The 26,247-nt window shown below is 39.9% G+C and overlaps 2 protein-coding genes across 3 annotated transcripts; one reads left to right on the forward strand and one right to left on the reverse strand.

Moving 5' to 3' along the window:
* Window positions 1–19,973: 19,973 nt before the first annotated feature.
* Window positions 19,974–23,083, forward strand: LOC106573616 (galanin peptides). 2 transcript variants are annotated; one of them, XM_014148818.2, is made up of 7 exons: window positions 19,974–20,141; window positions 20,246–20,326; window positions 20,631–20,685; window positions 21,078–21,149; window positions 22,014–22,100; window positions 22,456–22,527; window positions 22,852–23,083. In XM_014148818.2, exons 2-7 carry the CDS (start codon window positions 20,246–20,248, stop codon window positions 22,911–22,913), a joined length of 429 nt encoding a protein of 142 aa, XP_014004293.1. In that variant the 5' UTR covers window positions 19,974–20,141; the 3' UTR covers window positions 22,914–23,083. The 2 variants fall into 2 exon arrangements, with proteins under 2 accessions (XP_014004293.1, XP_014004298.1); XM_014148823.2 differs by lacking the exon at window positions 21,078–21,149 and having other exon boundaries at window positions 19,975–20,141.
* zgc:110339 (SDR family oxidoreductase) lies at window positions 22,687–25,549 on the reverse strand. The gene is made up of 6 exons (XM_014148817.2): window positions 25,139–25,549; window positions 24,931–24,982; window positions 24,294–24,481; window positions 23,956–24,111; window positions 23,649–23,759; window positions 22,687–23,520 (listed from the first exon to the last, which is right to left on the reverse strand). Exons 1-6 carry the CDS (start codon window positions 25,394–25,396, stop codon window positions 23,407–23,409), a joined length of 879 nt encoding a protein of 292 aa, XP_014004292.2. The 5' UTR covers window positions 25,397–25,549; the 3' UTR covers window positions 22,687–23,406.
* Window positions 25,550–26,247: the final 698 nt, after the last annotated feature.

Consider the following 26,247-nt stretch of genomic DNA (forward strand, 5'->3'; position numbering starts at 1 on the left):
GATGGTGTCTCCAAAGACAATAAGCTTGGCCACTCAGAAATAACACACATTTTTTGTTGTTATTGCAAACATGAAAGTAACATGTTCATAATGTAATACAGAAAATAAAACGCTTGTCAATCTAAGGCAAGGGTCTAGGAAATGTGTGCTCTACCTTGATGAACTCAATCTGGGTGCTATCTTTGTTCAGTCAATGCAAACTCTGCAGAAGTTTCGCTGCTCTTGGTGCTGGGATTGTTGGTGGAAACTTGGTCATTTTTGCCTTCAAAAAGTATTCACAGATCCCACAGAGTCGTGTCCTTACTCACTTTCCTGGCAGTGGTAAACTTAGCACAGTTGTGCGTAAGCTTCCCATCACATAACAAGAACTTTCCACTGCGCACAGACGTCAGTCTATTTTTGATTAACGTTTGGTTGAGGTGGCAACTAACGTGAATTCAATGTGAAATCAACAAAATGTCACCATGACATTGGATTTAGGTTAAAAGTTGGGAGAAAAAAAATACAAAATTCCCTTATGTTGATATTCCCATGTTGATTTAGCATCATCGCATACACATTTTTGTTGTTGAAATGATGTGGAAACAATGTTGATTCAACCACTTTTTTCCCAGTGGGTTGTGATGTACTAAGGGCTACATATTTCTATTTCACAAATATAAAATCAAGTTGTTTTACATACACTTGTAGTGTGTAATCCTGCTTTGTGTCTGATGACTCCCTAAGGTCACCACAGATCTGCTTTTTCTAAATGCTAATGAGATGTGTTATATAGTTTCCAGAAAGACGCAGGGAATCTGAGAAAATTGCTCCATGAGGCATTATTACCACACAGTATCCTACTGAGCCCTTGTGCTCTCCCAGAACACATTTAGGTCCCCTACTTTGAGCAGTCACTTATATCCCTTCTCTGGCTTTTATGGGGTACAATGGAATGGTAGTTACATCCCATTCCTTTTTTCCCCCAATCATTAGTATTTGCTGATGTGTCCCATTTCCTTTGATGGTTCTATCTAAGAAGATAGTTGCTCTAAAGGTACACAGCCTTGATCCGCCATCCTGCTCCCTCTTTCTCCCTCTCAATTAAGCCTGGTCAGGACTTGAAATAGTGAGGTGTGTAGAACCACTACCTGCATAAGTTAAAATGACAGTACATCTTTAAAACATGATTAGCTAGCAGTGCATTCTCATCAATTGACCTAGGTACACAATTAGAATATCACACATTACACCTTCCACTCCAGAGCATCGACATCAGTCCATTGAAGGTTTCTGTCAATATTTCATAGAATTATTTTTTCATCTATATCCATTTAGGGGAGATCCAATGTAGGATACTTGACATGTAAATAGGACTGAAGGATTGTTGCTGTCAAAACAGGCACAGTAAACTTATCACATTATGGTGAGTTAAAGCCAACTATACTATACTGGCGACCCCACAGTGCCCCTAGTTAAAGTGATTGCCTTGATTTAAAGTGATTGCCTTTATTTAGCATGACTGATAAATACCAATCTCCCAGACAACCTGCTGGCGGTTTCTCTCCAGTATACTTCTCAATTCTGGGGTGGCAGGTAGCCTAGTGGTTAGGGCATTGGGCCAGTAACTGAAAGATTGCTAGATCAAATCCCCAAGCTGACCAGGTAAAAATCTGTTGTTCTGCCGTTGAACAAGACAGTTAACCCACTGTTCCTAGGCCTTCATTGTAAATAAGAATTTGTTCTTAACTGACTTGCCTAGTTAAATAAAACATTTCTGCAACACCTACTGGAGAGCACTTCTTTGTCTACACCCATTCAGCATTGTTCACACCCTCTTAAGCCTTAGCCCTACCTATCCCTTTAAGGATTCACGAGGCCATGTGGTAAACACATGCTATATTAAATAAAATCTGTTTGTCACATGCACAAGATACAGAAGGTGTAAACGGTACAAGCATTGTCACAGCTGTAGTATGACTCTGCAGGTAGCTAACGCTAACAAAGTAGGTAAAATTTTAGCTAGCTAACATTAGGCTATAACTAGCACTGCAAATGGATTTCTGATTTGATTTAATATTACTACACAGATCAAACACGTAATGTTAGCTAGCAAGTCAGCACGATAATGCTTGCTAGCTAACTAAATAACAGTACGCTTTAAGTTGCAATAAAAACAACTTTCTGACAAAATTAGAAACATATCTGAAAATGTTGCTAGACTCTTACCCATATACATGGATAAACACTTCATGGCAGACGAACAATTTAACTCCGTTATGTTTGTAGCTACATCTTGTCTGGCCAGTGCTGTGTCAAGTCACTCCGGTTCACACTGACCGTGGCGTGTGCAGAAAGTAGGCCATCACTTTTTCCAACTGATCTGTCAATAGCGCCTACTAAATTCAGGGCTTCAATGATGTTGAGAAAAGTAGCAAAACTTTTGTAGTTCTCGATGGCTAATGTTATATCTTTCAAAAACGGCACGGTAGAAAGGACTGTCAACACATACTGAACAGCTCATGTTATAGACAGAAGCATGCTACATGGGAGACCAATCCAAAACTCAACTCCCTGCATGTACAGGCCAGCCATTATCTCAGCCAATCATGGCTAGCGGGAAGGTTCCTGGCTTTTTCCGTGGCTAAACCAACTAGGCTCAAAATTTAATAATTTTACTCTTATTGATGGATGGAATACAAGTTTGTTATTAAGGCACATGAAAGTTCACATGTTCCGGAAGGCATTTCTGACAAAAAACGCATTTTGATTAAAAAAATAAATGTTTACTTTCTAGTTTCCTGAAACAAGTACATATACCATTTAGAACAAACGTGTAATTGAGAAAATCATTTAAATTAGAACAGATCGCTGTGTTGTAACTGTAACTAAATAATTCCATTAACATACAGTACCAGTCAAAAGTTTGGACACACCTACTCATTCAAGGGTTTTTCTTTATTTTTACTATTAGAGTAATAGTGAAGAAATCAAAACTATGAAATGACATATGCAATCATGTAGTAACCAAAAAAAAGTGTTAAATAAATCCAAATATATATTCTATATTTGAGATTCTGCCTTGACATCTTTGCTCACTCTTGGCATTCTCTCAACCAGCTTCATGAGGTAGTCACCTGGAATTTATTTCAATTAACAGGGGTGGTATACAGAAGATAGCCCTATTTGATAAAAGACCATGTCTATATTATGGCAATAACAGCTCAAATAAAAGACAAACGACAGCCCATCATTACTTTAAGACATGAAGGTCAGTCAATGCGGGAAATGTGAAGAACTTCGAAAGTTTCTTCAAGTACAGTCGCAGAAACCATCAAGTGCTATAATGAAACTGGCTCTCATGAGGACCACCACAGGAAAGGAAGACCCAGAGTTACCTCTGCTGCAGAGGATAAGTTCATTAGTGTTAACTGCACCTCAGATTGCAGCCCAAATAAATGCTTCACAGAGTTCAAGTAACAGACACATCTCAACATCAACTGTTCAGAGGAGACTGCGTGAATCAGGCCTTCATGGTCAAATTGAAAAGCATCCAACAAGTGCTCAGCATATGTGAGAACTCCTTCAAGACTGTTGGAAAAGCCTTCCTCATGAAGGTGGTTGAGATAACACCAAGAGTGTGCAAAGCTGTCATCAAGGCGAAGGGTGGCTACTTTGAAGAATCTAAAATACAAAATATATTTTCATTTCTTTAACACTTTTTTGGTTACTACATGATTCCATATGTGTTATTTCATAGTTTTGATGTCTTCCCTATTATTATACAAAGTAGAAAATAGTAAAAATAAAGAAAACCCTTGAATGAGTAGGTATGTCCAAACTTTTTACTGGTACTGTGTATTGCAAAGAAAGTGAGAGTAGGATGACTCCCCTAGCAGGTCTTGAACCCAGGCCACCAGTACCAATGACTAACACCTTAACCACTGTCCCAATAAGAGATATCTCTAGGGAATGTGCGTATTGGGCCAGTATAGTAAGGTCCTGTCCAGAAGTAACCCTAACCCCTTCTCACTAGGCACTTATGTAAATTAAACAAGTTGTAAGCAATAGGGTGAATGTACTTTGAAGTAAAATCTCAGCTCTGTTAAAAGTACACTCACTTATTATTTTCATTGACCACAGAGATTCAGGAGTATCCTTACAACATGTTAACATGCCCCACCAATATTAGACAACTATACAGAAAGCCCTTAAATTGCAATCAATGACACAGACATGGTGGCGTAGTGGGAAAGATTGGAGTACTGTGAACCAAGAAATTGAGAGCTCAAATGCCAGGGGAGGACATATTGAATAACAATTACTGTATAAATGAACATGCACAATGTAACCATGTACTTCAGAGTGTGTCAAATCTATGAGTTGAAACCACTGTATGTTAAAAGTACTGTGTGTGAGAGTATCCCTAACCTTGCCAACAGGCAGAGCTATAAATGGATCAGTGGTTCACCAATCAGGGCCTTAATTGGCTCGGCAACCGTACGTAACAGGGCGTGATGTATAATTAACATTTTGGGGGGAGAACGTTTCTTTGGGAGCATCACGCAACGTCCTGACAACAGATACAAATGTTCCTGCAACGTTCCCATGAAACGTGTCTCGAACATGAATATCTTAGATTCTAAGAACATAGCAACCATGTTTTGTGTATGTTTATTGTGACATTGATGGAATATTACCAGGGTCTAAAATTAACTCCTGCCATCCGCCAAATACGGGTCGGTTTTGGCATTCGCAGGTAAGAATGTCGAATTCCCCAGTCACATTGGCGGGTGGTCACACTCAGGGCTCTACACAGTGTAGGCATTTCATAAAAAATAGTCAAAAGTCAAGTATGGGCACATGTGCGAGTTGTGATTTATAGCTAAATAAATTCTGCAGTAGCTGTTTTCAAAGTATTTCTGACGTTTTGTTCCATATCTGGTAATGCAAAAAGAATACGAATCCTAACGTTACAGCGGCCTTTTCGGGACACCTATGTCCAAACAATAAAAATAATAATCAGTTTGTTTTCAGTGTAAACTTAAACGACTAAAACCAGATAGAAAGTATATAGAAAAGATAATGGACCTATATATTGTATAATAAGATCATCTTTGAGAAATAAAATTACTAACAATGACCAAAATAACAGTCAGGGAGAATTTAAAATTCCCCAAATTATGCATTCAGGAGTATTTTGTTATGAAATTGTTTCGATTTTTTAAATAATCTTTGAATCACTTAGATAGCATAATAACCAATGGCAAAATGTGTAGAATTATAGTAAATTAGCATTAAAACGGCACATTTTCTCTCAGCCCCATGGCAAAATGTGTAGAATTGCAGGAAATTATCTTTCAAACAGCAAACTTTTGCCACTGTGGCAAAGAGGAGGGCCTCTAAAATGTCTGGTTGATGACTTCACCATTGGCCATGCCCATGGCCACACCCACCATCTAGCTTCTTGACTTGGAGTTGGCGGGAGGCATTTGACCGCGCTAACTAGGCATACGTCAATAAGTGGGCAGGGACTGGTCATATTTTATTTAAATCACGTGACTTTTCAGACATTGCTGTGAATGGAGGACTGTCGAACGTTAAAACAGAAAGAGATTACAGACATTGAGTTCCTGGCCATGTTTGTCACTGATCTCTGCCATAAACTCCATTATGATGGAGAAGATGTAGAGGAAAATCAACACGTAAATGAAATACTCACAAAGCAGGCTGAAAACAACCGCAACTCCTGAAATAAAACATACCGTGGTGTATTTAATGTGTCATTAGTGCAGGCCTACTGTTATTTCACTGAGTAATCTGGTGGTCTAAATTCATTTATAGTAAATCTCAGCCGGTCAGCAGACCTGTCACGTCCTGGCCAGTATAAGGGTTAATTGTCATTTTAGTTTGGTCAGGACGTGGCAGAGGGTATTTGTTTTATGTGGTTCAGGGTGGTGTGTTAGTTAGGAGGGCGTTTGATTTATTATTTCCGGGTTTTGAGTTATGGTCGATGTATTTCTATGTGTAGTCTGGTTGATCTGTTTCTATGTTGAGTTAATTGGGGTGGACTTCCAATTTAAGGCAGCTGTGTGGTGTTGCCTTTGATTGGAAGTCCTATATTAGTTGGGTGTGTTTGTCTGTGTATTTGTGGGAGATTGTTTAGCGTGTGTAAGGATAACAGGACTGTCTGTAAATCGTAAGTTCGTTTTGTTATTTTTGTATCTTCGTTTTTGAGTTTATTAAATGTTCAAAAATGAACTATCACAACCCTGCTGCATTTTGGTCATCTTTTTCCGACGATGATTTCGCTATATCGTCCTCCGACGAAGAAAACCCTGACACGACCTGTGCTTCATTACCTTGATGGCTTGATTTGATCAACTTTGACATTGTACAGACAGTCCTCCAGTCTCCTCCGAAGAAACACAACAACAAAAAACTTTCAGCTCCCAGTATTTCATGATATCCTGAACACTCATGAACATAGATAAAAGGCAGAAACATATGCATATACAGTATATACAGTTATGTCGGGAAGTATTCAGACCCCTTGACTTTAACATTTTATTATGTTGCAGCCTTATTCTAAAATGAATTAAATAAATACAAATTGTCAGCAATCTACACACAATACCCCATGATGACAAAGCGAAACCAGGTTTTGGTATTTTGTTTAAAAAATTATAATAATGAAATACCTTATCTACATAAGTATTCAGACCCTTTGCTATGATACTCGAAATTTAGGTCAGGAGCATCCTGTTTGCATTGATCATCCTTGAGATGTTTCTACAACTTGATTGAAGTCCACCTGTGGTAAATTCAATTGATTGGACATGATTTGGAAAGGCACACACCTGTCTATATAAGGTCCCACAGTTGACAGTGCATGTCAGAGCAAAAACCAAGCCATGAGGTCGAAGGAATTGTCTCTAGAGTTCCGAGACTGGATTATGTTGAGGCACAGATTGGGGGGGGAAGGGTACCAAAACACTTCTGCATCATTGAAGGTCCCCAAGAACACAGTGGCCTCCATCATTCTTAAATGGAAGAAGTTTGGAACCACCAAGACACCCAGCCAAACTGAGCAATCGGGGGAGAAGAGCCTTGGTCAGGGATGTGAACAAGAACCCAATGGTCACTCTGAAAGAGCTCTACAGTTCCTCTGTGGAGATGGGAGAACCTTCCAGAAGGACAATCATCTCTAAAGCACTCCACCAATCAGGCCTTTATGGTAGAGTGGCCAGACGGAAGCCACTCCTTAGTAAAAGGCACATGACAGCCCACTTGGAGTTTACCAAAAGGCACCTAAAGACTCTCAGACCATGAGAAACAAGATTGTCTGGTCTGATGAAACCAAGATTGAAGTCTTTGGCCTGAATGCCAAGTGTCGCATCTGGAGGAAACCTGGCACCATCCCTACGGTGAAGCATGCTGGTGGCTGCATCATGCTGTGGGGATGTTTTTCAGAGGCAGGGACTGAGAGACTAGTCAGGATCGAGGCAAAGATGAACAGCGCAAAGTACAGAGAGATCCTTAATGAAAACCTGCTCCAGAGTGCTCATGACCTCAGACTGGGGTGAAGGTTCAACTTCCAGCAGGACAACGACCCTAAGCGCACAGCTGGAGAGACCAGAAATGCTCCGCATCCAACCTGACAGAGCTTGAGAGGAAATGCAGAGAAGAATGGGAGAAACTTCCCAAATACAGGTGTGCCAAGCTTGTAGTGTCATACCCAAGAAGACTTGAGGCTGTAATCGCTGCCAAAGGTGCTTCAACAAAGTACTGAGTAAAGCGGCCTGAATACTTATGGAAATGTAATATTTCATTTTTTAATGTATTTTTATAAATAAGCAAACATTTGTTTTTTTCTTTGCCATTATGGGGTATTGAGTGTAGATTGATGAGGAAAAAAACAAATGAGGAAAAAGTCAAGGGGTCTGAATACTGTCCGAAAGCACTGTATACAAAAGTATATGGACTCCCCTTCAAATTAGTGGATTCGGCTATTTCAGCCACACCCGTTGCTGACAGATGTATAGAATCGAGCACACAGCCATGCAATCTCCATAGCATTCTCCATAGGGAAACATTGGCAGTAAAATGGCCTTCCTGAAGATCTCAGTGACTTTCAAAGTGGCACCGTCATAGGATGCCACCTTTCCAACAAGACAGTTCATCAAATTTCTGCCCTGCTAGAGTTTCCCCGGTCAACTGTAATTGATAATATTGTGAAGTGGAAACGTCTAGGAGCCACAACGGCTCAGCCGTGAAGTGGTAGGCCACACAAGCTCACAGAACGGGACCGCAGAGTTGAAGCATGTAGCGCGTAAAAATCGCCTGTGCTCGGTTGCAACACTCACTACCGAGTTCCAAGCTGCCTCTGGGAGCAACGTCAGCACAAGAACTGTTCGTCGGGAGCTTCATGAAATGGGTTTCCATGGCCGAGCAGCCGCACACAAGCCTAAGATCGCCATGCGCAATGCCAAGCAGCGGCTGGAGTGGTGTAAAGCTCGCTGCCATTGGACTCTAGAGTAGTGGAAAAGCATTCTCTGGAGTGATGAATCCCCATCTGGCAGTCCGACAGATGAATCTGGGTTTGGCAGATGCCAGGAGTACACTACCTGCCCAAATGTATAGTGCCAACCATAAAGTTTGGTGGAGGAGGATTAATGGCCTGGGGCAGTTTTTTTTCATGGCTTGGGCTAGGCCCCTTAGTTCCAGTGAAGGGAAATCTTAACGCTACAGCTTACAATTACATACTAGACGATTCTGTGCTTCTAACTTTGTGCCAACATTTTGGGGAAGGCCCTTTCCTGTTTCAGCATGACAATGCCCTGTGCACAAAGCGAGGTCTATACAGAAGTGCTTTGTCGAGATCGGTGTGGAAGAACTTGACTGGCCTGTACAGAGCCCTGACCTCAACCCCATTGAACACCTTTGGGATGAATTGGAACGCCGACTGCGAGCCAGGACTAATCGCCCAACATCAGTGCTGACCTGACTAATACTCTTGTGGCTGAATGGAAGTCCCTGCAGCAATGTTTCAACATCTAGTGGAAAGCCTTCAGTGAAGAGTGGAGGCTGTTATAGCAGCAAAGGGGGGGACCAACTCCATATTAATGCCCATGATTTTGGAATGAGATGTTCGACAAGCAGGTGTCCACATACTTTTGGTCATGTAGTGTACATTAAACAGTCCTCAATATATATTTGAACTCATATTTCCACTTTCTAAAAATAAACCATACATACCTATATTACTTGGCATATTAACATTGCCAGAGCCATATACACATACACTGAGTATCCAAAACATTGACAACAGATGTTCTTTCCATGACATAGACTGACCAGGTGACCCCAGGTGAGAGCTATGATCCCTTATTGATATCACTTGTTAAATCCACTTCAATCAGTGTAGATGAAGGGAAGGAGAAAGGTTAAAGAAGGATGTTTAAACCTTGAAACAATTGAGACATGGATTGTGTATCTCTGCCATTCAGAGGGTGGTAGTAGAACTGCAACATTTCTGGGCTTTTCACGCTCAACAGTTTCGTGTGTGTATCAAGAATCCTTCCAAATTACATCCAGCTAACATGGCACAACTGTGGAAAGCATGGGCCAGCATGACTTTAGAATGCTTTTGACACCTTGTAGAGTCCATGCCCCAACAAATTGAAGTTGTTCTAGGGGCTTTTATCCAAAGAAACTTAGTCACGCGTGCATAGACTTTACATACAGATGGTCCCGGGAATCAAACCCACTACCCTGGCGTCACAAGTGCCATGCTCTACCAACTGAGCTACAATGGACCACATTCTCCTCCATAGCTGTTGCTAAGTGATAATTGACGCATCCGCGTTTTGCTGTTTATTTCTTACAGTTTTCAAAACCTATGAAGATGTCCAGTGAAAGCAGGTATGCAGTTTGTTGACACCACAACACAGTACAGACATGAATACATATTATCCCAAATGCTAACAAATAGTCTTAAATTAGCTGCTCTGTTTTGCTTGTTGACAGCAGGTCATTTCATAAGGAATTGTCTGAGGCGCTCTCGTATTGTTACATCACCAACATTTCAAGAAGAAAGGTGCTAACATGGAAGCGGTTCTAAAACCTGGCCGAACTCTCTCTCTATATGACTTTGAACATAGCCATAGGCCTCTAGGACTATGACATGAAAAATAATAGACTCAAGACCCTGAGATGTCAAATATTTAAAGGGTGGTTAAGCTAAGTACATAATACGGTGCAATTACTGCGCTTAGATTCTTCCAAGTGGTGACGCCTTTTCCAAAGTGTGCCCCACACTAGCACAATGACTATCAAAAAACAGAAGATGCTTGTCAACCATAGCCCCCCATTCTAATTCTAACCAAATTTCCTTCATTTTTTTCAAATAATTATAAGCAGTATAGCTGGATCATTCAAAGAAAACATATTATGCATTACACCGGTGTGACTCAAGGGTTTGAAGTTGAACATGTGATCATCTAATCAGTTGCTGTCTTAGGTCAACATTTGCGATTATAAACACATCATAAACCCATACTGAACCAAGTGGTCCTTGGGCTGGGTGATATGGCAAAAAATAATGTTATTTTTTCACATTTTTGATGGTATGACGGTATTTAATGTTTTTCAATAATAAAAGTTATTAATTTGCTTTATGAGTTGTGCATGACACTAGGGTGGCAGCACATGAATTCTAATTGATTTCAAAGGGTCTTTCTCCATTCTGATTGTTTCATTTGACATTTCCACACTGCCACGTAGTGCTGCACGATATGGGCAAAATAATTGAGGCCTTATTTTTAACCAAATATTGCCATTGTGATTTGACTTGTGATCTTGGAAATAGAATGAATCTAATTCTGTAGTTAGAATGTAATAGTGGGCACTTCGAATACAGTGTTGTTCCTATATCTTTGAGTGAGTGCAGCGAGAGCAACACAACTTTTCCTTGTGGTTCGTCATGTTCTCAGCTGTATTAATCAGGGTCCTGGCTGCCTCTGTTCAGAATTCCAGCACTGTGCTACTTCCAGTAGCTTGTCTGGTAGAAAACCAACACCAGTTCCCAGTTTAAACACCGTTTATACTGGACTCTTAATGGTTCATCTGTCAACTTCATGCTAAACCTATTACATTCACCAAAGTCAATAGTTCCTTCCCTGTGGGCTAAAAGTTCATCATAATCTTATGCGTCATCCTAAGCCCTAACCACATTGTAGGAGTGTATCGACAAGGCTACAACTAAGTGAAGGAAAACAGAGGTACAGCCTGTGATTAAAGAAACAAAAACAACTTCTAACGTAATATCCTATCGAACACATTGATTTCACATATTTGAAAAAAATTCAAAAGAGTATCAGGACGAACGGTTTTTAAGTGAGGAATGCTTTCATTCCACATGTTCTACATTGAACAGGCTGAACGAGAAATCAGGCTCACCACTTTACGTGAGGTCAGGGTGAATATGATGGCATCATGAATATAGTTTTGAGTGTGATCCAGTGAAGTGACCCAGACCTGTGCCTTCAGGATGCGCATGCGAGCCTCCTCCATCAGGTCCCCCAGCTCCTGTGTTGATGGTGGACACAGAATGTTCCTGTCAAAGTGTGGGCACTTGGTCATCCTGGCTGTGGGGGAAAACTCTTCAATGCTAACCTGGAAGGAAGAGCACGGGGGAAGATATATATTTTTACTCATATGTGAAATACATGGCCATACGGTTGGGCAGACACATCACATATGTCTGGGAACACAAGACACAATGTGAGAGACACAACCTCTTTCAGTGCTACTAAGTGTAGTTTAGTTGGCTTTGGATACATTCTGAACAACCTGTCCAATAAGAAAACTACTAAACACAGTACTCCTTACAAGGAAGTCTAAGGAACAAGGTAATTGATGTTGCATTAATAAGACGTGTTAGGACCGCTATTCCAGAAGACAAGACCAAAATCTGTAACAGAGATGATCACTTCAACTGTCAAGATTATGATTATATTAGCAGAGGTCATAACATAAGGACACTGCTGTCATCATGGTACCCTGCTAAAGGGGTAGGAAAGTAAAAATAGAAAGTAGTAAATACACAAAAAAAATCCATACATTCTCTCTCACTTGCACTTCATCCAAATCATCTGATTGAAAATCCATGAGCTTAAGAAGTAGGGGTCTATTCAATCTGTATCGCAGAAGTTCGGCATTACAGCATGACTGACATTTAACGGAAATGCTCCTGCGTTAGTGGAGACTGCATTCACGGTAAACGCGGCATATGTCGGCTCAATCTGGAATTACTTTTACATTTCTAGCACATAATCTGTAATACTTCAGCGATAGGTATTGAATAGAGCGCATACACAAAAGGCCCCTTTGGTCCCTCCCTAGACACACACTGCTGCCCACCTCCAGCTGAAGCCACAGCGTACCAACTACAGTCACATGTCTGTAATAGAGAAAGAAGAGTCTCAAATAGATACCTCCTCTGGTTCCTTGCCAATGATCACAAGAACAAACTGATACATAATATAATTATGCTGTAGAAAAACAGGTTAAATGCCTGATGTAAACTCAATAAAAAAGTACTGTGATGTAAATAGCAAAGTAGAGCACTATAATGTTGAAGAAATCATTGAGGCCCAAATGTTGGAATGCTCCTGCGACCATAATACCAACGATGAAGACAATTAAGGTGTTGGCCAAATAGGTCAGCATTTCCCAGAACCTATGGAAAGCTGGGCCATGCCTAGCCATTCAGCTAAATTACATGAAATGTGTACTTAAAACGTGAATTAAACACATTCTACTTCTTTAAGATACAATAACCATCAATCGCTTGCTAAGTACCTGACAAAAACGTCTTACCTAAGTAAAATGTAATGTATATCAAATCGTATTTGTCACACGCGCCGAATACAACAGGTGTAGACCTTACTGTGAAATGCTTACTTACAAGCCCTTATTAACCAACAATGGAGTTAAGAAAATACAACAAAAAAAGTATGATTTAAGAAAAACAAATAATTAAAGAGCAGCAGTAAATAACAATAGCGGAGCTATATACAGTGGGTACCAGTAACGAGTCAATGTGTGGGGGCAATGCAAATAGTCTGGGATGCCATTTGATTAGCTGTTCAGGAGTCTTATGGCTTGGAGGAAGAAGCTGTTTAGAAGCCTCTTGGACCTAGACTTGGCGCTCCGGTACCGCTTACCCTGTGCGGTAGCAGAGAGAACAGTCAATGACTAGGGTGGCTAGACAATTTCTAGGGCCTTCCTCTGACACCGCCTGGTATAGAGGTCCTGGATGGCAGGAAGCTTGGCCCCGGTGATGAACTGGGCCGTGTGCACTACCCTCTGTAGTGCCTTGCGGTCGGAGGCCGAGCAGTTGCCATACCAGGCAGTGATGCAACCCGTCAGGATGCTCTCGATGGTGCAGCTGTAAAAACTTTTGATGATCTGAGGATCCATGCCAAATCTTTTCAGTCTCCTGAGGGGGAATAGGTTTTGTCGTGCCCTCTTTACGACTGTCTTGGTGTGCTTGGACTAGAGGTCGACCGATTATTATTTTTCAATACCGATACCAATTATTGACAATTACAATAATACTGAATGAACACCATTTAAACTTAATATAATACATAAATAAAAATCTATTTAGTCTCAAATAAATAATGAAACATTTTCAAATTTGGTTTAAATAATGCAAAAACACAGTGTCGGAGAAGAAAGTAAAACTGCAATATGTGCCATGTAAAAAAGCGAACGTTTAAGTTCCTTGCTCAGAACATGAGAACATATGAAAGCTGGTGGTTCCTTTTTGACATTAGTCTTCAATATTCCCAGTTAAGAAGTTGTAGGTATTATAGGAATTATAGGACTATTTCTCTCTATACCATTGTATTTCATTTACCTTTGACTATTGTTCTTATAGGCACTATAGTATTACCAGCCTAATCTTGGGAGTTGATAGGCTCGGAGTCATAAACAGCGCTGTGCTTCAAGCATTGCGAAGAGCTGCTGGCAAACGCAGGAAAAGTGCTGTTTGAATGAATGCTTAAGAGCCTGCTGCTGCCTACCACCGCTCAGTCAGACTGCTCGATGAAATCAGACTTAATTATAATAAACACACAGAAATACGAGCTTTAGGTCATTAATATAGTCAAATCCGGAAACTCATTTAGAAAACAAAATGTTTATTCTTTCAGTGAAATACGGAACCGTTCCCTATTTTATCTAAAACGGGAGGCATACATAAGTCTAAATATTGCTGTTACGTTGCACAACCTTCAATGTTATGTCATAATTATGTAAAATTCAGGCAAATTAATTACGGTCTTTGTTAGGAAGAAATGGTCTTCACACAGTTCGCAACGAGCCAGACAGCCCAAACTGCTGCATATACCCTGACTCTGCTTGCACAGAACGCAAGAGAAGTGACAATTTCCCTAGTTAATATTGCCTGCTAACATACATTTATTTTAACTAAATATGCAGGTTTAAAAATATATACTTGTGTATTGATTTTAAGAAAGGCATTGATGTTTATGGTTAGGTACATTGGTGCAACGAAAGTGCTTTTTCGCGAATGCACCTGCCACGCAGTCTCCTTGTGTAGTGCAATGTAATCGGCCATAATCGGCATCCAAAAATGCTGATTACCGATTGTTATGATGTTACTGGGAACACTCAGTTTCCATTATCGAGGTATGGACCGATCAGATTTATCAACAGAATATCAAAGTATCTAAAAGTCTAAATGTACTGTTGAGCAAAGTTGTGTTTTGCTCTGTTCCACCATAAGACCCCTATATGGTCCTTCCTCTATGAACTGGCTACAGCACCAAATTCTGATGTTAAACATAGGCCATATAATTATCAGAATGATGATACATTTGCTGATATGGATTGTTATTGTTATTCAGGTCAGTTGTTACAAAATGGAGATCACAAACATCAGCCCCAAACTGTGGATTCACATGTTTATGCCAGTGTTGATATTCAGCTAGTGCCTTCAAAATTGAATCACAATTTTTTTTAAATCTCTCATAACGTGAGGCTTTTACTGCACTTTCGTTATCATGAATGGATTGCTATAATATTTGTATTTTTGAAAGAAACAAAGACTAACCACTAAAACATGTCACTAAAAATGACTAAGCAAATTAAATAAATAGATTCTTTAAACTTTGTGTTTGTAACGGCCGTCGTCAGAATTAGACCAAGGTGCAGCAGAAGATGTGTTCATCATTAGAATTTTAATTACAATGAAGAGAACACTACAAAAATAACAAATACACGACAGCAGAACAGTCCTGTTGGAAATTACTCTAAACAGAAACAATTACCCACAAAACCCAAAGGAAAAACATGCTCCTTATGTGTGACTCCCAATCAGCAACAACGAGCTTCAGCTGTGCCTGATTGGGAGCCACACACGGCCCAAAACAAAGAAATACAAAAACATAGAAAAAGGAACATAGAACGCCCACCCAATGTAACACCCTGGCCTAACCAAAATAAAGAACAAAAACCCCTCTCTATGGCCAGGGCGTTACAGTGTTATAACAGGTACTACTGCTGGCAATACCTTTTGCATTGCTAGTTGTGAAAGTGTTTGCTTACAACTGGGACGGGTATGTTGGCATGATGTTTGAAGCAATTGTAAGCACCATTGACCCTTTCATATCGATGACTTTGTTATGCAGCCGTAAGAGCACACCTTTCTGCACAATAATACAATTTAATGATATCAGCTGTACTATAGGTAGGAGCTCACTTTGTTTCCTTAAGGAACCGCCAAACCACTCTTCTAGAGGGAGAGTCATTGTTCAGTGATGGCGCCATCATTACATTTGATCATTTCAAAGACCTTGCCGCTGAACTTGATTGTCTTTATATTGTATATAGAACAGTATCTGTCAAATTACAATTGTATCCATGTTTGGGTACAAAGAAGGCAAATTCTGTAATCATATGTGAATGTTTAAGTCCCACAGCAACAACTTTCACCATCAAGCTGATATTGAAAATCTTCTGTAGTCCTCTTTTAGGGTTCATCATGTCTAAAATCAACATGTTTTGGCTGTCATACATCTTCAACGATGGACTGATCGAAATAACCATCAACCTGGCAATGACGATATCTAAGGAAGTCTCAAGGTTTTGCTCGCAACGAAAGTACCTAGAGTGTTTTCATCTGTATTTTTCGTAGCTGTCTACATACCACCACAGACCGATGCTGGCACTAAAACCACACTCAATGAGCTGTATACCGCCATAAGCAAACAGGAAAACACTCATCCAGTGGTGCTCCTAGTGGCCGGGGACTTTAATGCAGGCAAACTTAAATCAGTTTTACCAAATTTCTATCAGCATGTTAAATGTGCAACCAGAGGGGAAAAAATTCTAGACCACCTTTACTCCACACACAAAGCTCTCCCATGCCCTCCATTTGGCAAATATGACCATAATTATATCCTCCTGATTCCTGCTTACAAGCAAAAATTAAAGCAGGAAGCACCAGTGACTCGGTCTATAAAAACACTGGTCAGAGGAAGCAGATGCTAAACTGCAGGACTGTTTTGCTAGTACAGACTGGAATATGTTCTGGGATTCTTCCAGTGGCATTAAGGAGTACACCACATCAGTCACTGGCTTTATCAATAAGGGCATAGAGGACGTCGTCCCTACAGTGACTGTACGTACATACCCCAACCAGAGTGACTACCCACTTGGCATACACTGCCAGTCACTGACCTTCCTCTCATCACCATATTTGGTGGTGAGTGGAAATGCCAACTGGATGCTTCAGATTTATACATCTGGTGAAACATCCGTCTCATTGTTCTATCTGTGGTATAACTGTATGGCACTGATATGGTTTGCATTGATCGATTACCTTTAGTTCTGGGCTGAGCACTAGTGACTACCCACTTGGCATACACTGGTTGAATCAAAGTTGTTTCCACGCCAGTCAAATTATATATATTGTAGCAACCCTCACAGACAGCTGTGTGTTATGTGTTATGCTGTTAGTTGGTTGTGTTGTACTTACCAGTACCCAGTGTTCGCGGGGTCCGACCTGCCAATTAACCTACTACCTGCCAATCACGGGAATGCCTGGAATGTTCTGATGCCACGCATCCTGGTGGTTCCAAACAGTAGCCTGTGTGGAGTTTGAGGTTACGAAATCACGGTTTATTAACCAATCAATTGTCTGGACAATTGTTCCTTTACGATCTAGCCAGGTCATTACAATTTAAAAAAAAGAGCTAACGTTAGCAAGCTAGCGTTACAGACTGACCTCACGCGAGCGTTGCAAAAATAAATTTAGAAATCTATGTTATTCAATTATTGCACGGGCTAAAATAGATCTCGCTGCAAGTCCTGCATTTCTCATCTCCTCATTGGTTTAAAGAAGCTGGTACCCACGTGCAATCTCCTCATTGGTTATACCCACGTGGGTGACTGAAAGACGAACGAGGTCAGTGGCAGTAATGCACCTAATTTATGAAAGTTGCCAATCACAATATAAAGTCAAGAAGAGAGATGACTAGAAACAATTCGGTTGACAATTTATTGTGTGGATTAATTGGCTGAGTAGAGGACCTTGTGCATTTCAGGTAAAATAACAACTCAATGTTTATATCCCAGGACAAATTAGCTAGCAACAGCAAGCCAGCTAAATAGGACTAATTAGCTAGCAAGTGCAAGCTAACTAGCTAAATTGCCATAAATGTTTAATGCTTTTCGACCTGTCCCCAAATTAATATAATTGGTTCACAGTTTTTTAACCTGCGTGTTGTGATCGCGTTTGTTGTGGGGGGGACAAAATAAATATATGCACGATGGTGCACGCGCGCAGCCGGTTTGGGTTCGGTGATAAACAGCAAAAGAACAAGAACGACGTTTCAGCATCACGCGCACGTGACGTCATCATATAATGATTGACAACCCTTGCACACTGGATGAACAACCAGTGCGCTGTGCGACTCTACTCACAGCCTCTGTCTCCGACAAGCGAGACTAGCGCGCTGTCTGTCTACATCGGAAAACATCATTTTAGTCACTGCTAAATCTATAATAAGCAGTCTTTCACGTTCAGAATTTGTGTGATTAATTAAGCGCTTGCCAACATTGGAAACATGTCTGATCATTGCAGACGCAGAGGACATGGGGTCTCCAAAAAAATAATAAGGGTTCGTGTAAATATCTGCAGATAATGTGTTTTCGGCCTACTTGACTTTATAAATCAATTACTTTTCTTAACTTCATCTATGATATTTAATCATGCAGGAGGTGAGAAGAAAACTGTCAGGCTTCGATTGTCAACTTGCATTGGTTGAAACAATGTTGCCAACGGGATTGTTTGCCAAAAGAATGTATTGTGAACGACGAAGAAAGGCCTCTTCTGAGCAACAAAGCCCATTACCTGCATCGGAAGTTGCACCTTTCGCTATAGCACAGCCATGCAGAGTCCAGCTAAACAGTGACGGCAGATGTGGATGCGTTGCTATTACGAAGGATGGAATTATAGCCCTGTTCCTTCCAGACAAGAGCCCCACATGTGCAAGAGCCCTACCTGGCATCCAAGAGCCAAGCCGACCATTTTGTGATAGGCCTATACAATTAAATACAAGACAAGGACAAGAAATAGAATGCAGGTAGGCCTGGACTTAACTGGAATAGTGGTTGTAATGCATCTACTCTTTATTCACTATCAAGGTGTCCAAATAGAGCTGTCCTGTATGGTTGGTATAGGATGCTTGTAGACTGTATAAAGGTGTTGAGTCAGGAGTGTTCATAAAAAAATGCATTATCTCTTCAGCAACCTCTCCCTGAAGAAAACTTCAACAAATGGATTGTGTGGTGGTGTGATCAACATTCATGTCATCAATATGAAAGAAGGCAGCCGTATATCTTCAGCATTGAGTTCTTCGGATGGAGTTCCTTTCCCATGTCATAATGGATCAGAACATTGCTCAATGTGTGATGTATGTTACAATGGAGGATTTTCCACACAGACCAATGGCAAATGGACACAAGAACTTTTAGATCTGCCAGTGCCCCTTGCTGGATCAGACCGGACAGCTAAAGAAGGACAAACCATTTTACAAAGAGCCCAGAGGTTCCTGCCTTTGTTACACGCTGTTGGAATCCCATTTTGCTCTCTCTTGGTTGCTGCTGACCTGTACTTTCATTGGAATGGAAGTTCATGGTGCCCTGGTAGTGGCTTTTCTAGTGTACTCTTTGGTCCAGCCTTTAACTACCATCCTCCTCCAGTATGAATGGAAACTGTCAATGATAGGATGACATTTTCATATAATTCAGGCTCTTGTTATTTCTGACCTGTTAATTCAATAAAGAACTTAATTTAAAGCCCTGTGAGTGAGTTGTTTTTCTCCTTTTATTGATCTCGTGTCCATGTAAGCTATCACCATAACTGTTTTTTTTAATCTCCTTTTAGTCAAATTTTAAGGCAACTGTTTCTTGATAAAGGCTACAGAAAAGTTCCAACGCATTTTTACGAAATAGATATCACCCTTCCATTATGGAATTCCTGCTTTTCTGACTATATTAAAATTGACCTGCCCACAAACCCATGGAAATGTATCCCCTTGTCTTCCTAATTTTTCTTTTATCTCTAGGCATGTTTGTATGTAATGGTTTTGTATTTTTACATTTGAACCATTTAACCAGTCATAGAGGCTCTAAAATAAATATTCTAGATTTACTGATCTTATAGCAGTGTTCGTTTTGACATGCATAATAAAATGTTTTCTACAAATTACATCACGTGAGATTCTATTAGTGATAAAATGTATCTGACTTTAAGAACTATTGTCCAACTCAATGTCTCATAAGGTTGCAAAAAGAACATGTTATTGTAATTTCATCGTGACATGACCACTACAGGAGGGGGAAGGTAGTTGTGACGTCTGAATTTGAGGAGCGGGGGGGGGTGTATTATAAAAGGCCATCAAAATCATTCTATCCTAAACCAGAAGCACCACAGGGACATTGAAGATCTCTTTGCTGTAATATTGCGTTGTATTTTTGCTTATTCTATAAGCATACCTATTTTGAAGAAAGTCTTAATTTAAAAGTTTATCTTTTATCTCTTGTACTGTTGAACAAAACTAAAGGTAAGCCGCTTTAAGACTTCTTTGGAAATTTTTGATTTGCAACTTTTAACTTCTAAAATTGAGAGTTTTTCTACAACTAACACTTTTTTAATATCTTGCCTTAGATGAAGAAGTCTTTTGGAGTAGTGTGCATATCACTAATTTTATGTGCAGCTCTGTCAGAAACAATTGGATTAGTGATTGCGGTAGGTCAACATTTTATTGTATTTGGCAAAATGTTGTTTTAAATGCTCTTATTTTTTTTGTTGTTTTAACTACAAGTTGGCTATTGCAAGCAACATAAAAATTATATGAATGTTTTTGCCTATTATCTAGACATAACACCATAACAAGCATTGAGATAATTGAGTTCTTGCATTATAGTCAGGTCAAGCAATTCGCATTCAGAAAATTAGATAAATTGTTGAGGAAACAGATGAGTGACTGTACAGTGTGTGTATAAGGAATCTGATTTGTGTGTGTGTGTGTGCGTCGTTTGTCTCATAACAGGGTAAAGAGAAGCGAGGGTGGACACTAAACAGTGCTGGCTACCTTTTGGGTCCCCGTAAGTGACTGTTATGTATTAAATACATGTACTCTTTCACACAACTCTCAAAATTCCACTATCAAGTACTTTTAACTAAACTATCATTTACACACCTGCCCTGCCTCCATTATCATGCTCTTTTCATATTTGTTTCCCCCATTATACTTTTTCACATTTCACCTGGCTGTGTAATGTGGCATGATGTATTCCAACAAACTTGTTCTGTGTAGTTATTGGGCTTTTAATTTGTTATATCCTTTTAAATGACTATATTTTGAAAAGCCTATTTGCACAGGAACACATTTATTCCCAAGGTTCATGGATTATTGTCAACACAGAATGAGGATGTATCCCATAACACAGGTCCTTGTGGTAAATTTAGGTAAAATGCCATCATCCCTGTGTTTCAGGTCGTATTGATCACCTAATACAGATAAAGGATAATCCAAGCGTAAGGGGGAGAGAAGAACTGCTAAGTCAATGTAAGATTGCTCCTGCAGGACATTGAAGTCAGCAGAGGAATTGCTCTGTGACGCCTTGCTCCTCTGTTTATTATTTGCAGACTTAACTCTTAATGCAACAACCAAGTGTTTATCACAGCCATGGCCACTTTATGTTTATTGGTTTGTTTTTCCACATGTTTCTGAATTATTAAACCATCATACAAGATCTTTTAATCTCAGAGGCACTGTCAGAACAAAGTTGATCATTTCATTTTTGCATGTAATTATACTTGATGGGTGATGACTGTGGGAAACGCATCAAGTGCTAAGGGTTAACGTCAAAATTCAAGGATTACACTTCAGATAATTAGTGCTCTTACATGATTATTCAGTGCACTATTACTAGCCCACTTGACTCAAACCTTTATTAAAGTTGTTGATGGGGTGAGGTATATTGTAATTTCAATCATTGTCTTTGCTGCTCCTTGCCCCTCTCCTATATATATATATATATATATATATATATATAAGCGAATGTGCTCTCTGAGATGGACAACGAATGAAATTACTATTTTACCCTTCTTTGCATGCGGAGGGACCCTTCCTTAATATATAAAAAACATTTCAGGTTCTGTTTCCATCAATGAATATGTGCCTTTCTTTCATGTATTTCATTGGTGAAGATATGTTTTCCAGCAATTGAATGACTCAAGCCCTGCAGGTTGCTTTTCAGACTCTTGACAGATAAAAGGAAAAGCACACCATCATAAAGGTTGCCTTATGCCGTCATGTGAGCTTTAGGCAGGGTTGCGGTGTTTGTGTGTAGTGTGCAATGAAGGGGATTTCATCTAGGGAATGGGTAAAAATAAGCTGTGCAAACTATGTTTTTGTTTTGTTGTTCAGACGGCATTGACGGTCACCGCACCCTCAGTGACAAGCATGGCCTTGCTGGGAAGAGAGACATGCCCCTGGACGATGACTTCAAAACAGGTGAGAATCTAAAGCCTTGTAAGCCTACCCTGTTGGTAGAGCATGGTGTTTGCAACGCATGGTGTTTGCAACGCCAGGGTTGTGGGTTTGATTCCCACGGGGGGCCAGTATGGGAAAGAAAAAAAAAAGAAAAAATGATGAAATTAAATGAAATGTATGCATTCACTACTGTAAGTCGCTCTGGATAAGAGCGTCTGCTAAATGACTAAAATGTAAATGTAAAATCTTATAGCCTGCATTTCATTGGCCTATGAGAGGGTAAATCAAATATGTTTAGAGTAGATGACGTACTGTACAGTAAGTCTGCTTTACTCAGTGTAGTCTCTACACCTCATGATGGTCTCTTATTTTGCAGGTGCCTTGAGAATAGCAGATGAGGATGTAATACACACTGTCATTGACTTCTTATCATACCTGAAACTTAAAGGTAAGTTCATGGTGTCTGTTATTAATGTTTAATTACAACAATTAATTACAACAAAAACACTGACAGAATTCTCTTGATTGTTATTTTTTTCATGAATATAAATCAGGTGTTTTGACATGTTCCAAAAATAGTAAAATAATAATTTTTCATATGGTCTGGTTATATTTGTATTTCAAATTTATTTACAGATTACATTTATAGTCAAGATTCCTGGCTATATGTTGCGACAACATTTGGAACAGAGCAAATACTAGCATAGTCCTAATCAGTTATAACCATCTAACTAACTGTGCTCACTCAAATGTTTTGTCATCTACCTTACAGAAATCGGAGCTCTGGATACCATGCCTTCCTCTCTCACATCAGAAGAGATGGGTCAGCCCTAGTTCAACTGATCTCTTCTCTATGCCTCACCCGCCTACAAACAACAGTATCTGTACATTTCCCATTATACTGGATACTGGTGTCATCATAACAACAATATGCTATACAGATTAATCACGTTCTTATTATAATTTGAAAGAAATGGATTGAATAAAACCTTTGAATGGCAAAACATTGTTGTTCCTATATATGTATTATACAGTATATATTTTGTATTCAAACAGTGAGATTACCTTTAGAAAGTGTAACAACAACCCAAACCACTCAGATGAAACAAAGTCTCCAATTTAAAATGTCAAATCTCCCAAGTTCTCTCTCAGACCAACTAGATACAAAGGAATCAGAGATTGCTGAGCAACATAATAGCATGATGTTGCAGTTGTTCGTTCTATTCTGTGATCTCTGCTCAGTGTTTTGTCCCAGTGAACTGTTGGCAGCACCAGCAGAACAACTGCACATAACCCATTCCACAAGTTACTGTTTCCAAGTTGAGCTTCACCATTGTAGCTTGTTTCCAGAGTAGTCCAAGAATCCCCCATGATTTTTTTCTGTCAGATCAGTGATAACAGACAGCAAAGATGATATGCTTTCCTCCGCACTCAAATCCGCCTGATCCAAAAGAGACAGGAAATGCAGCATATCAACTGTCAACTCAGTGAAATACACAGCCATGTATTTTAATGTATTCTAAAGGACCCAACAATAAAATGCCTCAACCAAGAGTATGGGACACTCACGTGTGGGCCACCCATGTCAGTGCGCACCCAGCCAGGGTGAAGAGCCATGCACAGAATCCCTTCAGATTCCAGGTCAGTGGCCAGACACCTTGTCGTCATGTTCAAGGCAGCCTGCATATATATATATATATATATATATATATAAACAAAATGAGATGGACAGGACATGTAATGAATATGTACACATAAGAACAGTCAGATTAACTATCGCCACACCCAAACATCCTATGCCCAATATTGCAACCAGAGATGGTCTGTAATGTTTAAATGGGCTTTGTAGAAACAGCTCATTATGGTTGCTGTTCACCTTTGAGATTCTGTAGGCATAGCTTTTGAAGGCTGCTCCGGCTCCCCAGTTGAGCTTAATGGAGCCAAGTATGGAAGAGATGTTGATCACAGCTGCTCTATGGATCCCCATTCCAGTGCCCCGTGCAGCAGCTGCCTGTAGCAATGGCAGAAATGTCTACAAGAAACAACAACATTATGTGATCTAGAGATAGTTGCAAGAATACAGGTTTCTTATGAAGTAGGGAACTTTTCATAAATGTGTGTGATTTGGCCATGAATAAAAATATCCTCTGTGCTACAACAAAATTAAGATATTTCTCATACATGCTCTTCTAGAGGTGCAACACATTGATTTACCTTGGTGACAAAAAGAGGGGCAACAGTATTACTCTCAAAAGTCTTCATCATGGAGTCAGGTGTCACTGTCTTCAGATCAGTGGATGGATTGATGGCTGCGTTGTTTATGAGGCAATTCAGCCCATCGCTTCCCAGTATAGATGACACCGCTTGCAATGCTGAGTCTATACTTGACTGGCTGACAACATCTGATATGAAAGAGATCATTACCATTCAAAAAGGAACTTCACAGGAAACAAACAGAATTTAGTTTTCGTTTTCTCCTTGGTTTTCTTTTACAGTATTGGTTTAATTTACTTTTACATTATTGGTTTACTTCAGTTTGGCATTTCATCATGTTCTGTTGAGTACTACAAACATATAATTGAGCGAGTAATATAAGTTTTAGTTACTCCAATGAGTTTGAAGGGAGAAAATCCCTGAGAGGAACACATGGGGAAATACCAATACAGTGTTTCTTGCACATTCTGCTTGTATAACAAGTAAGGCATATGGGGCATGTGTCCCAACTATGCATGGCACATGATGCACATGGGATCATATACCAATTACCCAACAAAATGTGGCAAATCAACATCACACTGCACCCTAGTTCATGTGTCCAACTTTTACAAATTATGTCGGCTATGCAACTCACCAAGCTGTACAATATGAACACCTTCGCAGGACTTGGCAATATTTTGAAGATCCTAAAATGAAGATCAGCTTTTATTATTTATCCCTAAATTTACAGCAAAGGCGAATCCTCACACGTGTATTTCCATTACGTGGAAATTCACAAAACAAGTTGAACATGGTGTTAAATTATTATTTTTTAAATAAAGTTGAACATGATGTTCTCCTACCTGTGCTGCGGCTGGATTGCGAACAGTCGCTATTATTGTTTTGGGTCTCTCGGTGCTTCTCGCCAGGTCTTTCACCATTTGTAGACCGAGGCCTCTGCTCGCTCCAGTAATTAATACAGATTGACATTTTGTGAATTGTAGAGTCATAGTTAGTAGATGTCTGTTAATAACTTTGTTGAATGAAGAAGTATGATCGGTCTCAGTGTCCACAAATAATTTTTGTAGCGATACAATCTGAAGGCGTGGTTTAAATTTCATAGTAACTCGAATGGACCAATGAGGGTAGGTGCGCTTGATTTAGTGTCTGTGAACTGTTTCCGCTCCATTCTCCTTATTTACTACTAGTCCAAAGTGCAACCCCAAAATACCACTCGGCGCATCTGGCGACCCAAATCGAACGTATACATTTTAAAAGAATGAGTGTGGCTCGCGCCGCGTTCAACCCCAAAGTCTAAATACATGTTCTCAGACATTGGTCGCGAGCGGTGTGGTCAGCCTATTATAAAAAAATACATGTTTTCAGACGTTAGTCACTTTTCCTTAGAAAAGCTTACACGACCAGGGTTGAAAGTAAGCACAGTGTCCCGGTGTTGTGCCAGAATTCTCCCCCTCCTTCGCGTTCTTCATTGCTGCGACTTGCTTGCTCACTTGGCACATCAAGTGACCAAATTAAACGCACCTATTTTGAAAGAATGGATGTCTCTGGCGCCACACTCAACCCCTAATCTGAATATTACATGTTTTCAGACGTCAGTCACTTAGCCTTAGAAAAGCTTCTTCCACAACCAAAACTGACTGTAAGGTAAAGTTATTGCTAGAGGGAGCGACACTGTTTTGGAACACCTGGTTATTGTTATTTGTTGTGAACTTTCCAGATAGCTATTGGAAGAAGAGAGGCCAAGATAAATCCCTCACAATATTTGTATAAATAACGGTAGGGCTTGCAAACTAAAATAAAATAAATCAAAGTTGTATGTCAGATGTATTAGCTAGCTAGCTATTTTAGATGATTGAATGGTGAACTGACTGATTCTGTATATATACATCTGTTCTCTGGGCTTGTGTTTTACTACCCAGTCTAACAACACTCACTGGTTTGTTTTTCCATC

Source organism: Salmo salar, chromosome ssa16, assembly GCF_905237065.1.
Source record: "Salmo salar chromosome ssa16, Ssal_v3.1, whole genome shotgun sequence".
Classification (NCBI taxonomy): domain Eukaryota; kingdom Metazoa; phylum Chordata; class Actinopteri; order Salmoniformes; family Salmonidae; genus Salmo; species Salmo salar.